This window comes from Hemicordylus capensis, chromosome 1 (assembly GCF_027244095.1).
Source record: "Hemicordylus capensis ecotype Gifberg chromosome 1, rHemCap1.1.pri, whole genome shotgun sequence".
Lineage (NCBI taxonomy): Eukaryota > Metazoa > Chordata > Lepidosauria > Squamata > Cordylidae > Hemicordylus > Hemicordylus capensis.
The window spans coordinates 37421357-37437428 of NC_069657.1; the positions used below are offsets into that span (position 1 = coordinate 37421357).

The 16072-nt window shown below is 42.5% G+C and overlaps 1 protein-coding gene across 6 annotated transcripts in view; it reads right to left on the bottom strand.

The window, feature by feature from the left end:
- TTC8 (tetratricopeptide repeat domain 8) overlaps nucleotides 1-15793 on the bottom strand; it is a 77492-nt gene extending 61699 nt beyond the window's left edge. For 2 of the 6 annotated variants that reach the window (XM_053282855.1, XM_053282853.1), the window contains exon 1: nucleotides 2621-2850. Coding sequence is in view for 2 of the 6 variants with exons in the window: in XM_053282851.1 (XP_053138826.1) it covers nucleotides 15369-15482 (114 nt within the window). In the remaining 4 variants the exon portion in view is untranslated. Of the gene's footprint in view, nucleotides 1-2180; nucleotides 2571-2620; nucleotides 2851-15368 lie in introns of those variants that run through there. The other 4 variants (XM_053282851.1, XM_053282856.1, XM_053282854.1 and 1 more) reach the window with 4 other exon arrangements.
- Nucleotides 15794-16072: the final 279 nt, after the last annotated feature.

The following is a 16072-nucleotide window of genomic DNA, read 5'->3' on the forward strand; positions in this document are numbered from 1 at the left end:
GGAGAGATGAAGCTAGATTAGAGCAGAGTTTGTTTCATGGAGCACACCAGAGGCAGGCGGCGGCTGTGAGCTGGTCGAAGCTTAAGTACATGTCAGGAACCCAGACTGACACCCCTTCTCAAGTCCAGGGAGGTGATTTGTTTTTATATTGTTTTATAACAACTTAGTCTCCAGGTTCTGGAAATTTATTCAGTTTTTACTTTCTTTTGCTGCCACCATATGATTACTTATTACCCTGCTCTCAGTACTCAACACCTTCGCCACGTAGCCTCACGAGCGCAGGATAGGCGTATATGAATGAATGAATATGTTCAGTGTACAAATGAAACAAAACGAGGTGTAGAACAAAAACAAGAATAAGTTTATTTTTTTTACAACTGATTGGAATAAAGATCTCTGCAAGGCGGGGCTCATAAACTTCTCTACAAAATTGCTCAGTATGTCAGCTGTTTAACTCTGAGTGGTTTTTCCTTCTCGACAAAATGTAACATTTAGGGAGGTGATATAACTGGGACAGAGGTAAATAAAACTTGGTTTGCAGACTTAGTGAATCAACTCAGACTTTCCTGTCTGTCACCAGGAGGTTTCACTTCTGAGCACCTTTTATATTCAAGGTTTCTTTCCCAGGCTTAACACTCCCCCACTTTTAGAGCACTGCCCCAGTGTACTGAAGAGGGCCTAATGCAAAGTTCATCTTCCTGCTCCTAAGTGCTATAGGAGAGGGATAGACAACAAAAGCCTGAAGACTTCCTGATAACAAACAGGCAAGCCAATTTGTTCACTTTTCTCTGGAGTCATACATGCAACAGCATCTGCCCAAGCTGTGAAGCCCTGGAACCATCCTACCTGGGTAAGATACCTTGCCAAAGACACTATTTCAAATTCTGCCAAAGACACTATTTCAAATTGCCCACCGGGGGGGGGCGGGGAGAGAAGGCTCCCAAACACATGAACATTCGAGTTTGTCTATGGACACTAGCCAAACAAGCCAAAACAACACGGATCAGAGAACATCCAGAATAGCCAAAATCCTGCAACATTGTACAAGAGCATTTGGTTCTCAACTGAAGGACTAAAATATTTTTTTCTTACCAAGGACTTTTAGATTTTTGAATTCTAAAGCTCTCCATGGCTTCCTTTTTTGGCCATGACAGACTCTAGAGGACACCAAGGGTGGGTGGGTGGGAGTTGATGATTTACACCACTTTCTTACTTTCTTGTAGTGACTATGTGCTATCATTATGTTGAAAACCCTGCTATCTCCTGTGCTGTAAGGACATGGACCTCACATGCTTGCTCTCTGGTCATTTCCTTACTTATTTCGCTGACATATTGTGCCAATCATCTCATTGTTTCACCCAGAGCATTTACCTGCAAGTCTGCACCTATCCCCAAGTTACTGGTTCTTTTGCATTCTAAAGACATTAAGCTAGCCCAAGCTTTAGCTGCTAATTTTATAGACACCTGTATTTAATCAATGTGATTGTACATGACTTGTCATTGCTACCGCTTTCCACAAGCTGATAATCCATTAATCGCCAGAAGCACCTGGTTCCACAATGCAAGACTGTTATTGATACTTTATTTGGGATAAAGATGGGTTAAAACAATGTTGCTTGCTATAAGTTGTATGATCCTTATATGTACACCTTGCTGCTGTGTGTAAAACTTTTTATCTATATCAAATCATGCCAGATATGTATGGTTAAGGATATGTGTGTTGATTTATAGAATTATACTAATTATGTTTGTAGCTCTAGGATGTTGTATGCAATGTATCTAGTTTTATTGCCATATGAACAGCCCATTTAGCACCTACCATTTCTGTAAAATCTATGCTTAATGCATCACGAATGCTTAAGGCATCCCAAAACCACTTATGTCCCAAATCCTTTAGCTACACAAAACACAGAACTATATTTCCAAGATTAGAAGTTTATGTGTTAGAAAGAGCTATTATTAATATTTCCAAACAGTTAGAACTTTCATTTAACTAATATGGAGAGCCTATTGATTTATGGGCAAAGAAGATAATTCTAGTTATAAGCATGTATTTTCTTTGTACTGATAATCACATGTTGCTGCTTATAATGCATTCCAGTTTTAATTCAAATGTTTATGAGAACCTTTAAACCTCGCCATAACGTAAGACCCATATATACAGCGGTACCTTTACAAACCTTAATTAAGACATCCTGAAAATTCAGGATGATCCAGTTTTTCAGGGGGGGATTGATGTGTTTAGAAAACCAAAGCAACTCCATTTTACTTAGAAAACCTCATCCTAACTTAAAATAACCCCAGCCCAGCTCAGGGACATCACTGCCTCTCATGATCAACATCATTATCTCTCTCCATTAAATTGTATCTATGAAACTTGGTTCTCACAAGGTTCTCACTGTTCTTTGCTGACAGTTAAGAAAACAGGATTTAACCAAATAAGGAGTAATCACCAGATGAACAATGAATCATTCGCATGCGTACTAGATACTTAGACCACCATTTTATCGTCACGTATACTGTGTCTAGAGTGTCAGCATCATTCAGATTGTTTGTATAAATGTAAGATGCACCTATAACCAAACTGTAATCAGTTTGAGAGCGTAAGCCCAGTGATTACCTATTGCTAAACTGCAGTAGCAATAAAAGCCTCTAAATGATTCCCACTGAGTCTGTTTGATTGACTAAGAGGCGGACCCAGGGACGAACCGAATTCACATCAACACAACCCCCTAAACAATCTCTCTGCTATACTCTGTCCAACCTCCCATTCTCTCTGCTATACTCTGTCCAGCCTCCTAACAATCAGCTACAACCACCTCCAACACCAACTGTCTACTCCAACTATCTTCTCCTGACCAACTGTCCTCCTTTTTAAATCCCTCCCCTTCTGAACATTCTGAGCCTGGTTCCTATGGCAGCTCACACACTCATGCACTCATTCTACAGCTCCTACATGTACCTTCCATCACAGTGGTTCCAAAGTAAGGGGCTGGGCGCTCTCAGAAGCCTGTGGCTTAGCAAAAAGAAAGGAGGCCAACACTTCCCCTGGATCTCAACCCAGAGGTTTTCTGATCCCCCAGTACTTACCAGTTGCTCCCTTTTGTACCATTTTTCTTCTTTGAACATGCTATAATTCTTTGATAAAATTCCTTTTCATTACAATCCCCTGCTAACTGGTCAAAGAGGCTCCTTTTACCGTGGTGATTCTCTTTATTTAGCAGGGGGAGAGTAATTGGCCCTATCCACCCCCAGCACAGTACCTCCAGTGCCTGTTGCTGGTGTCTATCTTATATTTCGTTTTAGAATGTGAGCCCTTTGGGGACAGGGAGCCATCTTATTTATTTATTATTTCTCTATGTAAACCGCCCTGAGCCATTTTTGGAAGGGTGGTATAGAAATAATAATAATAATAATAATAATAATAATAATAATAATACACTGGAACATCTGCAAAAAATACAAGCTACCTGTAGCCAAACATTGGTGGGACCATAAAATTGAAAAAGTTGAAGAAAATGAATATGTAAAAATATTATGGGACTTCTGACTACAAACAGACTAACATCTGCCACACAATACACCAGATATAACTGTAGTCGAGAAGAAAGAAAAACAAGTCAAAATAATCGACACAGCAATACCAGGGGATAGCAGAATAGAAGAAAAAGAAATAGAAAAAATCACCAAATACAAAGATCTACAAATTGAAATCGAAAGGCTGTGGCAGAAAAAGACCCAAATAATCCCAGTGGTAATTGGCGCCCTGGGTGCACTTCCAAAAGACCTTGAAGAGCACCTCAACACCATAGGGGCCACAGAAATCACCATCAGCCAATTACAAAAAGCAGCTTTACTGGGAACAGCCTATATTCTGCAACGATATCTATAACAATGGACAATAAAATTCTGGCATCCCAGGTCCTTGGGAAGGACTCGATGTCTGGATAAAACAAACCAGTCAATAGCACCTGTCTGACTGTGTAAACAAGAGAGATAATAATAAAAAATATGATCAACATTTATAAACCACTTTTCAACATAAGTTCCTAAAGAGGTTTCTCTCTCTCTCTCTCTCTCTCTCTCTCTCTCTCTATCCGTTCAGTCGTTCACTCTCGGTCACTCTATGGATCAATGCACTCCATGCCGTCCTATCTTGTACAGCTTCCTTTAATTCCGCCATGGTCATTTTTTATAATATCCAGCCACCGAGTACAAGGCTGTCCCCGTCTCCTTCTCCCGCTGATCATTCCCAGCATAATAGTCTTTTCAAGTGAATCAGCTCACGTGACATGACCAAAATATGTCAGTCTTTGTTTAGTAATCTTAGCTTCTAGCGATATTATTGGTTTAACTTGATCTAAAACTTCCCTTATTCGTAATTCTCGCTGTCCATGGGATACGCAGCAGTCGCCTCCAACACCACATCTCGAAAGCCTCCATCCTTCTCCTATCTGCCTTCTTCAAAGTTCAAGTTTCACAGACACATGTGGCTATTGAAAATATTGCATTAACTAATCTGTATTTAGTTAGGAGACTAAGATCTTTGCTCTTCCAAATTTTACACATGCTGGTCACTGCAGTTCTTCCAAATGCTATATACATCCTGATCTCAGGGCGACAGTCACCACATTGATCGATTTTTGAGCCAAGAAAAATAAATTCCTTTACTACCTCAATTATCTCATTATTGATCTTCACTCTAACTTGCATATTCTCTGCAGTCGTCAATATCTTTGTTTTCTTGATATTAAGGTGCAATCCAAATTTTTCACTTTCTTCTTTAATTTTTTTAATTAACCATTCTAGATCTTTCTTGCATTCCTCAAGCAATGTCGTATCATCTGCATAACAAAGGTTGTTAATATTCCTACCACCAATTTTCACTCCAATAGCAGATTCTTCAAATTGTGCGTTTCTCATAACCATTTCTGCCATTATTATAACCATTATAACCATTTATATTTATATGTATGTAAACCACCAAAGTGGTTTACATATATATAAATAAATAAAATGGCTCCTTGTCCCCAAAGGGCTCACAATCTAAAAAAGAAATATAAGCAACAGCCACTAAAGGGATATTGTGCTGGGGATGGATAAGGCCCGTTGCTCTGCCCCTGCTAAATAAAGAGAATCGCCATTTTTAAAAGGTGCCTCTTTGCTCAGTTAGCAGGGGACAGTTTCCAATCTCCACATGCTGTTGTGGGATGCTTCCACAGCCCCATCAATCCTTCAAGGGTGGAGAGACCTCCATTACGCCTTGACTACACCGGATGCTTTCTGCTAATGAAAACAGTCTCTTTGTGTTGTAAATCTTTTAGCCTCGGAGTGAAAATTGCAGTGTCCTTCAAAGCAGCCCTCTGGCATGTCCATTTCAGAGTTTTATTTTTATACACACACACACACACACACACACACACACACACACATATGGAAAGGCTAGCCAGCTGGGCCAGAGGCAACTGGGCAGTCAAAGAGGTATTAACAGCAAGATCCATAGTCGGCAGATTGTTTCCAGCTCCTGTTAGGCCTTAGCCATAGTCCAAATACGGTTCAGTTCACTTGTGCATTGAAATGGGTGAAACAGTTTGAGGACCTGGACAGGTCCTAACATGTGGGAAGTAAATTTATGGTGGCTGCTTTGTTTGCTGGCCTTTCCTCATCCCTGCTGCTGCAAGTTATTATTTTACATTGATTAGCACCACTTTGCTCGCTCTCTCCCAGTTCCTGTACCAAACCCATCCTTTGTGTGTGTTCTCCAAATGGAGGAGATAAAGCAATCAAGTTTGGTTCTAGAGGGGAGACAGAAGAGGGAGGAGGAGAGCTGGTGCTGATGCAACAGAGGCTGGTAGGTGAAGCTGCTGCCACTGGATCCGCACTCCACATTGCTTCACTGGCCTACAACAGTAAGCAGTGGTGTGGCCTGGAAGGTGAGCCTGATGAAGGGGAAGTTTTGGGGCGTGTGAGGCACGGTGGCAGTGTTTCCTCTAAAGCATGCACACGTGCGCGCGCTCACAAGTTTTTTCATGTCCGCTCAGTAAATTTTAGATCCCGCTCAGGTTGATTCAGGAAGGCTCCACTCTGAAGCCTTGTGTGCACACACTGCCTTTATTTATTTTATTGTTAAATTTATATACCGCCTTTCATTAAAAACAATCAAGGCAGTCCACATAGAAAAAATTAAAACAGGACTATAAAAATGACATAATTAAAATATTATGCTAAAATATAAAAAATCTAATTTAAAAAATTTAAAATACATACATAAAAATAATAATGCTGCCACCGAGAACAAAACTCATTCTGCACACAGATGAAAAAAATTAGAGAACACACTGCAGGGCTGTAATGAGACTTGCATTTTGGGCAGTAAACAAATATGTTAAATAAATAAATAAAATAATGGGGAGAGAGGCCCAAAGGTGGGCAGAGGTATCCAAGAGGAGGCAGGGGCAGCAGCAACAGGCAGGTGGGGTGACACTTCTGATGAGAGGGCAAGGGACCGACACTCACTCTGTAGCAGGGATGTGCATGGAACCAGTTTGGTGCTCCCTTCCTAGAGTGCCAAACCAGTTCCATCCACTGACATTTTAACTGGTTCAGAGGGCAGGGGGGCGGGGTTTGCTTTAAATGACAGGGAAGGCACTGCCCACCTGTCAGCCCCCACCCTGCCACTTTCCCCCCACCGGCACTCTCCAGAAAAGCGGGCGTGCTGGGTGGCAGTGTTCCTGCTTGCAGCCCCAGCAGCATCACCACACTCCTGGCCGGTGTGAATGTCTTCCCTGTCATTTAAAGCAACCCCCCACCCTCCCAAGAGTGTATGGACCAGTTCTGTGCACATCCCTGCTCTGTAGCACATTCATCACCTGATATTGTCGTCACACTTGGCCTCATGCGGGAGCCTCCTCTAGATGATTTTAGCCCTCACAGAGCAAATTTCTGTTGGCTTTTTAATATAAATTCACTATATTACTTGGTAGTGCTTCATTTTGTGTTTCGCTCTGGATTTTAAAAGAAGAAGAAGTCCAGCCACAAGCAAAACACAAGCAATCCCCAAAGTGTATTTTAATTTAAACTCCTGCTTTCCAGATGCCTGGTAGGAGATGGCAATGCCAAGGATCTCATTCACACCATCTGGTTGGGATGCAGTGGCCAATAGTAGAAAACCAAACCCTTTCCCAGCCCATCTGCTGCTAGGATTAAGTGAATCAACTTTAAAATATTACTGTAATGGAGATTTTATGGAGAAGCAGCATTTTGCAATTTACAGTTTGGGTGGAAAAGGACACAGAATTTCAGATTACATTTGGTTAAAATGCTCAAATGTAATCAACATTTCAGCTAAACATGAGATGCAATATACTTACTCTTAGAAATACAAGACATTCGGAATCACAGAAAGATTTTCTGCAGAACCACCAATTCACACAGATGACCAAATTTTAGACGAATAATCATAATTTGATGACTATATGAGGAAGCAGAGTAACATTTTACAAATACAGTATTTTAATCAACTATTTTTTAAAAAATCATTTGTATAGAGGCCTAGGTTTGCTTGATTTCAAATGATAATTTGTGTTTTGTTTCTAGGAAAGCATCTTAAATTTAAGCTAGAAACAAAAGATAATAATAAGAAGAAAAATAATTTATAGAATAGTTTAGCGAGTCCAAATCATTTCACAGATGCAATCTTGCTGTAATCTTTATCATCACCCTATAAAGGTAAGAGAATACTATTATCCCCATATTTCAGATGGACGAGGGAAACCTGGGAGTGGACGAGGGAAACCTTCTCTAAGGCCATCTAGTAAGTGTATGCATAGGTGAGCCAGGGATGTCCAGATTCATAGCTACAATCTCAGTTCCTGTGCAACATCAGCTCTCAGATGCGAATTTGTATATTTCCAATGTTTCCTTGGCCATAAACATTATGGAAAGATCTCTTTCTAATACCCACTTCCCTGCATGTAATACTAATCAGTTCACTAACAGAAGACACAGACACTATACCAGAGAGCCAACGCAGTATTAGACAACGCTTGGGAGGTTATCACATACTCCTTAAGTCAACGTTAACACTGAAAATGGAATATTAATCACACTCCAACAATATTTCACAGACATTTTTCTTTTGTGTACTTCAATACAGCAAACCAGTGTCCGTTCCCTGTCTGTAAACTGACATATGGAACACAAAGAACAATAATCAGATTAAGCAACTAATCAGGATGATCAACTGACAGAGCAGCACAGAAGCATGTTCCTGTTAGGTCATGCTACTGCGATAAACACGGAAGCCAAGATAACCTTTCCAAGCATAGAAAACGTATTTCTGGGAGTAGTTCTTGCTCTCTAATATTAGTTTCAATAACGTTACATGTTTACTGAGTTCAGCAAGATTTACTCCCTAGTAAACATGTTCAGCTTCAGCCTTAATGTTGGCCTCAAATACAATTTTCAAATAATTGTTTTGAGAGCAAGTTATGTATGTTGCTCTTTTGAACTGTGTATTGCACATTTTATAGATTACAATAATATTCATTAAGGTCATTCTCACAACCATAACGGGGCGGGGAAAGCAGGATTGAAACCACCTTCCCACCAGATGAGCAAGGAGCTACTCTTCAATGTGCTGTTACACACCCACACAATCCATGCTTCTGGCAGAGCGGATCTCTGGAGGCCAGGAAAAATGAGTCCCAGCCTCCAGGAATCCCATAATGCACTGTGCAACAAGTGCAGTGCATTGGCAGATTATCCTGTGAATTGGGCGATCCAGGCACCCAACTCTGTGAGAGGTCAGGCTGCACGCAATCCCAAACCTGGGGTTGAGGGCAGGCTCATACCCTCTAACCCCGGTTAAGGGCTGAGGTTAAAAGTCAGGCTAGCGGGGACAGAAGCGCTCCCCACAAACAGCCCAATCCTGGGTTGAGCTGCTCGTGTGAATAGCCTCAGTATTTGCATGGTGTTTTGAGTGTGTAAAGCACTCCACAATTATACGGATGTAATTCTTACAACTCCTCTATAAAGTATTATTATTCCCATACTGCAGCAGCAAACTCAGGCTGAAGTGGAGTGGCTTGTTTAAGACCATCAAGAGTTCATGGGAGATGCAAGATTCAAACCAGAGAGGCCCCAACTTGCAGCCCAGTCTCTTAGCCACTATGGTACACACAACACTGCACAAATAACCTAGCACAGTGATCTTCACTATTTTTCAAGAGGGGGTCTCTTTGGCAAAAAACCTTCAATGTGAGAGTCATTCCCCACAGTGCTGACCTCCGCACAGTACTGCACTTTTCTCAGTGCTGAGAGAACCCTTTAAGTGGGATGGAGTCCTCTTTTAAGAGCTCTAGGAGGAAAGCACCCGGAAGGGCTACACTTCTCAGTACTCTGTGCTAGGGATATGCATGGAACAGGCAGGTGCCAGTTTGACGGAGGGGGGGGGGATAACTAAGGGCAGGGGAAGATGCACTCCCCTCCCCCACTGTGATTCCCCCGCCAGCGCTCTATTTCCTAAAGGTCCATTGGGCAGCAGCGTACCTCCCTGCCACCCCATTGCCCCCTTTACCGGATATAACTGGAAGTACTTGATGGGCCTGTGCTCATCGCTTACGCAAGTCGGTTCATGCACATCCCTACTCTGTGCATGCCTTCCAAAATGGTGCAGTGACTCAAAAGGGCTCTGTTTCCCTTAAAGGAGCCCCTCCACACTGGGCAGGATGGTGAGAATAGGATTCTCCACATGGTGCCAGGGAGACTGTGCAGAGCATTACAGTGAAGAACACTTACCTAGCATACAGAAAATGCTATTTAATATGTTAGCAACCAGATCTGAAAGCCTACTACAATGCATGAACAGCACTTAGGGTGGAGAGCACTGTCCATTGCATCACCACAAGATATGGAATTGTGCCTTAACACCTTGATATCAATATTTTTAAATGGATGGATTGTGGACTTCTTAAGTTATGGGTTTTTTAAATCAAGTGTATTTATCATATTTATACACTGCCTGATATGTGTATCTCAAGGTGATGACACAATTTAAAACACAACAAATATAAAACAGAGTTAACACAATTAAAACAATTTCACAAGATGTTTAGTTTTAAAATGTTCATAAAATTGTCATAATTTCAAACATTTAAACAATTTAAAATTAATTTCAGTTAGGAACATAGGAAGCTGCCATACACCAAGTCAGACCATTGGTCCATCTAGCTCAATACTGTCTTCACAGACTGGCAGTTGCAGGAAGGAATCTCTTTCAGCCCTATCTTGGAGAAGCCAGGGAGGGAACTTGAAACCTTCTGCTCTTCCCAGAGCGGCTCCATCCCCTGAGGGGAATATCTTATAGTGCTCATACTTCTAGTCTCCCATTCATATGCAACTAGGGCGGACCCTGCTAGCCAAGGGGACAAGTCATGCTTGCTACCACAAGACCAGCTCTCCTCTAAAAGTTAGAAGTCTGAGAAATCAGGTGCATCTTGAGGGTCTTCCTAAAAGCAATCAGAGATGGGCACACTCTTATTCTGACAGAAAGCATATTCCAAAGCCCCAGGGCAGCCACAAAGAAGGCCCGAATCGCCACCAAACAAGCTGGTGGCAACTGCAACCAGACCTCTCCAGAAGATTGCAATAGCCGACAGGGTTCATGACAAAGGCATTCAAATAACCTGGGCCCAAGCCGTTAAGGGCTTTATAGGTAATAACCAGCACTTTGCATTTCGTATGAAAACACTGGCAGCCAGTGCAGTTCTTTCAAAACCAGTGTTATATGGTCCCTTCAAGTTGTCCCAGAGACCAGTCTGGCTGCCACATTCTGTACCAATTGTAGTTTCCAGACTATGTACAAAGGTAGCCCCACATAGAGTACATTACAGTAGTCAAGCCTGGAGTTTACCAGCACATGCACCACTGTTTTAAGATAATTTACCTCCAGAAATGGGCATAGCTGATGTACCAGCCAAAGCTGATAAAAAGCGCTCCTGGCCACTGCCTCAACCTGAGGAACCAGAGAGATTTGGGGATCCAGGAGCACTCTTAATATACGTACCTGATCTTTCAGGTGGAGTGTAACCCCATCCAGAACAGTCAGATCTAAACCATCTCTTGGGTCCCCCCCCCCCAGTCAGTACCTCCATCTTATTTAGATTCAACTTCAGTTTGTTATCCCTCATCCAGCCCATTACTGCCCATCTAACCCATTATTAAAGGGAAATTATGCCATTTCCTGATGAGATTGATATAATCGTGTCATCAGCATATTGATAAAACCCTGTACCAAACCTCCTTATGATCTCTCCCAGTGGTTTCATGTAGATGTTAAAGAGCACTGGAGACAGTATGGAGCCTTGTGGAACTCCACACTTTAGTTCTCATTTTGCAGAGCAAGCAACATCTTCTGGAATCTACCAGAGAGGTAGGAATGGAACCACCATAAAACAGTGCCACCCAATCCCACCTCCCTCAGGTGATTCAGAAGGATACCCTGGTCTATGGTATTGAAAGCCGATAAGAGATCCAAAAGGATCAGCAGAGTCAGACTTCCTCTGTCAACAGCCAATTGGAGATCATCCATCAGGTAGACCAAGGTAGTCTCAACCCCATAGCCTGCTCGAAAGCCGGACTGAAATGGGTCTATATAATCTGTCTCATTCAAAACTGTCTGAAGCTGAGAGGCCACCATCTTGTCCAACCATGGAAGACTGAAAACGGGAAGCCTGGAAAAGCTAAGTTGGGCAAGGGTCAAGAGAACAGGCTATAGGATGTACAGTCCAAGGTTGTTTATCCACATCCTCAGGAATCACAAACTGAAAGTGATCCAATCTAATCATATAACAGGAATTGCTGGACACCTCTTCAGTAAACTACAGTAACTGTGGAACCCAGTTCAGCCCGAATACGAGACATTTTATCTGCAAAAAAGTCACTGAAGACACCACAGTGAGTAACTGATAGTTCCAAATTCAAATTCAAGTGGGAGAGGGCACATACTAGCCCCCTCACAACCCTAGACAACTCCGCCAGATGTGAATTTGCAGAAGCAAAGCGGAAAGAAAATGACTCACAGAACACAGTGAGACTATGTGAATCAGGGTGAAGCTGGTTCTCAATTATATCCATTAATATCCACCGAACAACCAGGCTGCAACATGGAACTCCGTTAGGTGGAGAAAGACTTGTCACCTGCCCCACCCAGATGGGTAACCTAATCTCCACTGGCCAACACCTTTAGTAGAGGTGGTGGGTTCGCAATACCCTCAATGGTTGCTGCAGAATAAAAGGCCTCCTCTGCCATAGCAATGACTGGCATTTGCCATATATTACAAATAAACTGATAAATATGCTGAACCCTATCCAACTTGCCAATACCTTTCTTCAACTGCAGAGCAAAACAGTGCACAATACACAAAACAAAGTTGTATCTGTAAGGAATAGAGTGGTACCATTACTTCCAAATTCTTGGAAGTAGTGCTCCTTTATCAGGGATGTAGCATGATTGGAATGGGCCCTGGGACAAAAGTGAAGATCCCCCACCTGTGTCTTTGCTGCAGAAGGGCAAGGACATGGGGAGAAACAAAACATTTGCTGTACACCCTTTCCCCCCCACTCCTATCTATGCAAATAATATCACATACTTCCCACGCATGTAGTCCCTTTTACATACACAGAGGTATATGTACATTCCCCTGGCTTATTTGTTTTTGTTTTAACATATATAATTCCTGGAGAGAGCTTGTCTTTCTGGGGCCCAGATGAATCCTTTGTTCAGAAGACAACAGTGTGCTGGTTAGTTGGGGGGGAGCGGGGGAGAGAAATGAAGCGCAAGCTGTTGCCTGCTAGTGGGCTTCCATCCCTCCTAGGGCCCAGGGACATTTGTTGCCGGTTGTTCAATTATAGCTATGCCCCTACGCCTTATAATGCAGCTTAAAATGTCCATTTTTTCTGGGTGTTTTTTTTAATTGCTACAGCTTTATGTTGTTAGATCATGTTCAATTTACTTTACTTTAGATCTTTGGGGTACCAAATCAGTCACCTCATATCATGCACTCATGTATTTGGTTATTCTTCCTGTGTCTAACATTTTACATTTGTCTGTGACAACTTTATTTTGCTTCTCTCTAACTGATCTTCCCAAATTACTGAAGTTATTTTTTTAATTAAGTCATTCTCTGAAGTATTTGCAAATCTTCCCAGTTTATATTGTTTGCAAAGCTGATACGTGAACTATTCAGCTCCATCCAAGTCATTAAGGCAGTCGTTTCCTCAAATCAGACCATGCACTGACCACTTTTGAATGCTGCAGGATGCTTCTTTCCAATTGGACATCATATCCTTAATTACTGCACTGGGTTCTCAACCACTTGTATGTTCATCTTACAACAGTTCCTTCTACTTCATAATTCTCAAACTTTCTGAAGTAGAAGTTACGTTAAAAGCCATGCTAAAACTAGTGTATGAGTACTTATACAAACATATGGCCTGCTTTCTCCTTCCTTTCTTATTAATAAATTGTTTTATCCTAAAAATATAAGGTGAGTTTGTTTTGATTTGATCTCAATAAATTGAGGTTGATCAATAGTATCCATCCAGTTTTCTTATAAATGCTTGTTTCATTGTTTGCTACAATATCCCCAAGTTCCCAAAACTCCTCAGTGGGGCGGGGGAGGCTAGAAAATCCTGAGCCACCAATATTTTAAAGCTGCGTCATGAGCACCTGGCAGAAAGATTCAAGTAGGAATTCTACTACAGTTTGTTACCAAAGAACTTGTAATCAATTACTGAAAAAATAATTAGTAACCAGACATCTTATTAACCATTAATTCTTGTAACATGTTTACAACAGTAAATCCTTAAAGGGTAAACAACTATTTGGGAGGAAAATCTATTTCCATACCCTCTTTCCCCCTCTCTCATCCTACTCTGCAAGCGAGTAACACATGTACTGTAGCATAAACTTTATGTGGACTTGGGCTCACTTATCAAAATAAATGGTGAGCCCAAAAGGCTATGAAATACAAAAGGTACAGTCTGTGACATAGGAACATAGGAAGCTGCCATATACTGAGTCAGACCATTGGTCTATCTAGCTCAGTATTGTCTTCACAGACTGGCAGCAGCTTCTCCAAGGTTGCAGGCAGGAATCTCTAAGAGTGTGGCAGGGAGTAAGCAAGCTGTTAGAGTAGCCTGATTTGGAAAACCAGACTTGGGAAGAACTAACCTCAGGTTTGAGCGATAGAACCTCCTTTCGAGGTCCCAGAAAGAAACCTTCAAGGAAACGGGATGGAACGGGTGCCCTCATACTAGGGAATTGGAACATTCCCCTTCTCGTAATCAGGTTAGTAAACCTGTATGTCATTTATGCAATGCTCCTGCATAGGAATAGGGAGGGAAGACGCGACCAAGAGGTTCACGCAGATGAGACAGTAAATCTCTTCTGGAAAAGTTTGTATGGTTATGTGCAAAAAGACAAGAGTATCTCTTCTAAACAGCAATGGGACAAATTGTGGAAATGGACGTCGGATGTAAACCCACCCACCCACCCCGATTACCTGATGTGCCTTGAAATCCCCTACCCCTGAGTTACAGTACTACCTGCATATACTTCATAACCTTGTGGGTTTCCAAATCATTGTGTGTAAATCTTTGTAGATATATCATTTACAAACACCACTTTGTATATAATTGTGCTTTGGCAACGTACTGTATGCTTTGGTAGTTTGTTGGTTCAATAAAAAAATCTTGTCCTATCTTGGAGGAGCCAGGGAGGGAACTTGGAACCTTCTGCTCTTCCCGGAGTGGCCCCATCCCATAAGGGGAATATCTTACAGTGCTCACACTTCTAGTCTCCCTTTCATATGCAACCAGGACAGACCCTGCTTAGCTAAGGGGACAAGTCATGCTTGCTACCACAAGACCAGCTCTCCTCTCCTTTTCTATGCAAGATGTAACTGTATAACAGAGAAGCATAGCGACCATTCACAAGAGCATATAAGTTACCTCGTTTATGCGATGTAAGGGTCCACAACACTCTTCTGTTTTGCAAAACTTTAAACCATACCGTGTGCCGCCGTATAGTTCAAAGTTCTGCAGAACAGAAGAGTGTTGTGGGACCTTATCGCATATATAAGATAACTTATATCAGAACTACTGCTCTTGTGAACAGTCGCTATGCTTAATGCATACATATATATAGACACAAAGGGCCCTAGCTCCTGCTGCAGCCCAGGGTCTGGTTTTGTTTCCTCCGCTTCCCAGATCCAGCAGTGCCTGACCTGTCCGCGTTCCTTTCTCCCACCCATCCACCCCCACGCGCACACTCCACACGCAACCCCACTCCTGGGGGTCCGGTTTACCTGGTCGTTCGGTTCTTTTTCCAGCAACTGGGAACACAGATCCGAACAGAGCTGGAACTTTCTCCGCCTGAAGTAACTCCAAGCGTGGAGCAGAGGATCCATTTCCAGCCCCATAGGGGCATCCGCGGCGGGCAAACAACCGCAGGCCCTGCTCTGTCTAGGCCCCGCGTCCCGGCTCGGCTTCGCCCAGCAACGCGGCCACAGGGTCCTCTCCCGAGTTTAGGCGGCTAAGCAACTGCCTGAGAGCAAAGGCTTCCAGATCCAGATTGCAAATCTGAACCCGCGTTCGCTTGCTCAGCTCTTCCCGAGCATCTTGCATGAGAAGGGGAGTGCCGGCGGGCGGCGGTGACAGGCTCTCGACACCGGGGTCTCTATGCACCCTCCGTGTCTTGTTCTTTAAGCTTGGGCTCCTCTCCTCAGTCCTGCTACCACACGATGAGCCGAGGGAATGCAAAAGAGGCGGCTTCCCGCAGTATAGCGAAATAATGGTGGAGGAAAGTTCTCTTCTTTACTTCATTTTAAAACAGAAAACTGCAGCGGCTGAAGAGGCACTTCTGCTTTTCCGACTGATGTGAACGTCGTTTATTATATTCATAATAACTGCTCGAACTCCAGGAAGATCATTTTTAAGCTGAATTTGTTTGCACAATTTCAGGGCTGAAGTATTTGAATAAGAAGGTGATCTGTGAGTCCTAGGAAGTGAA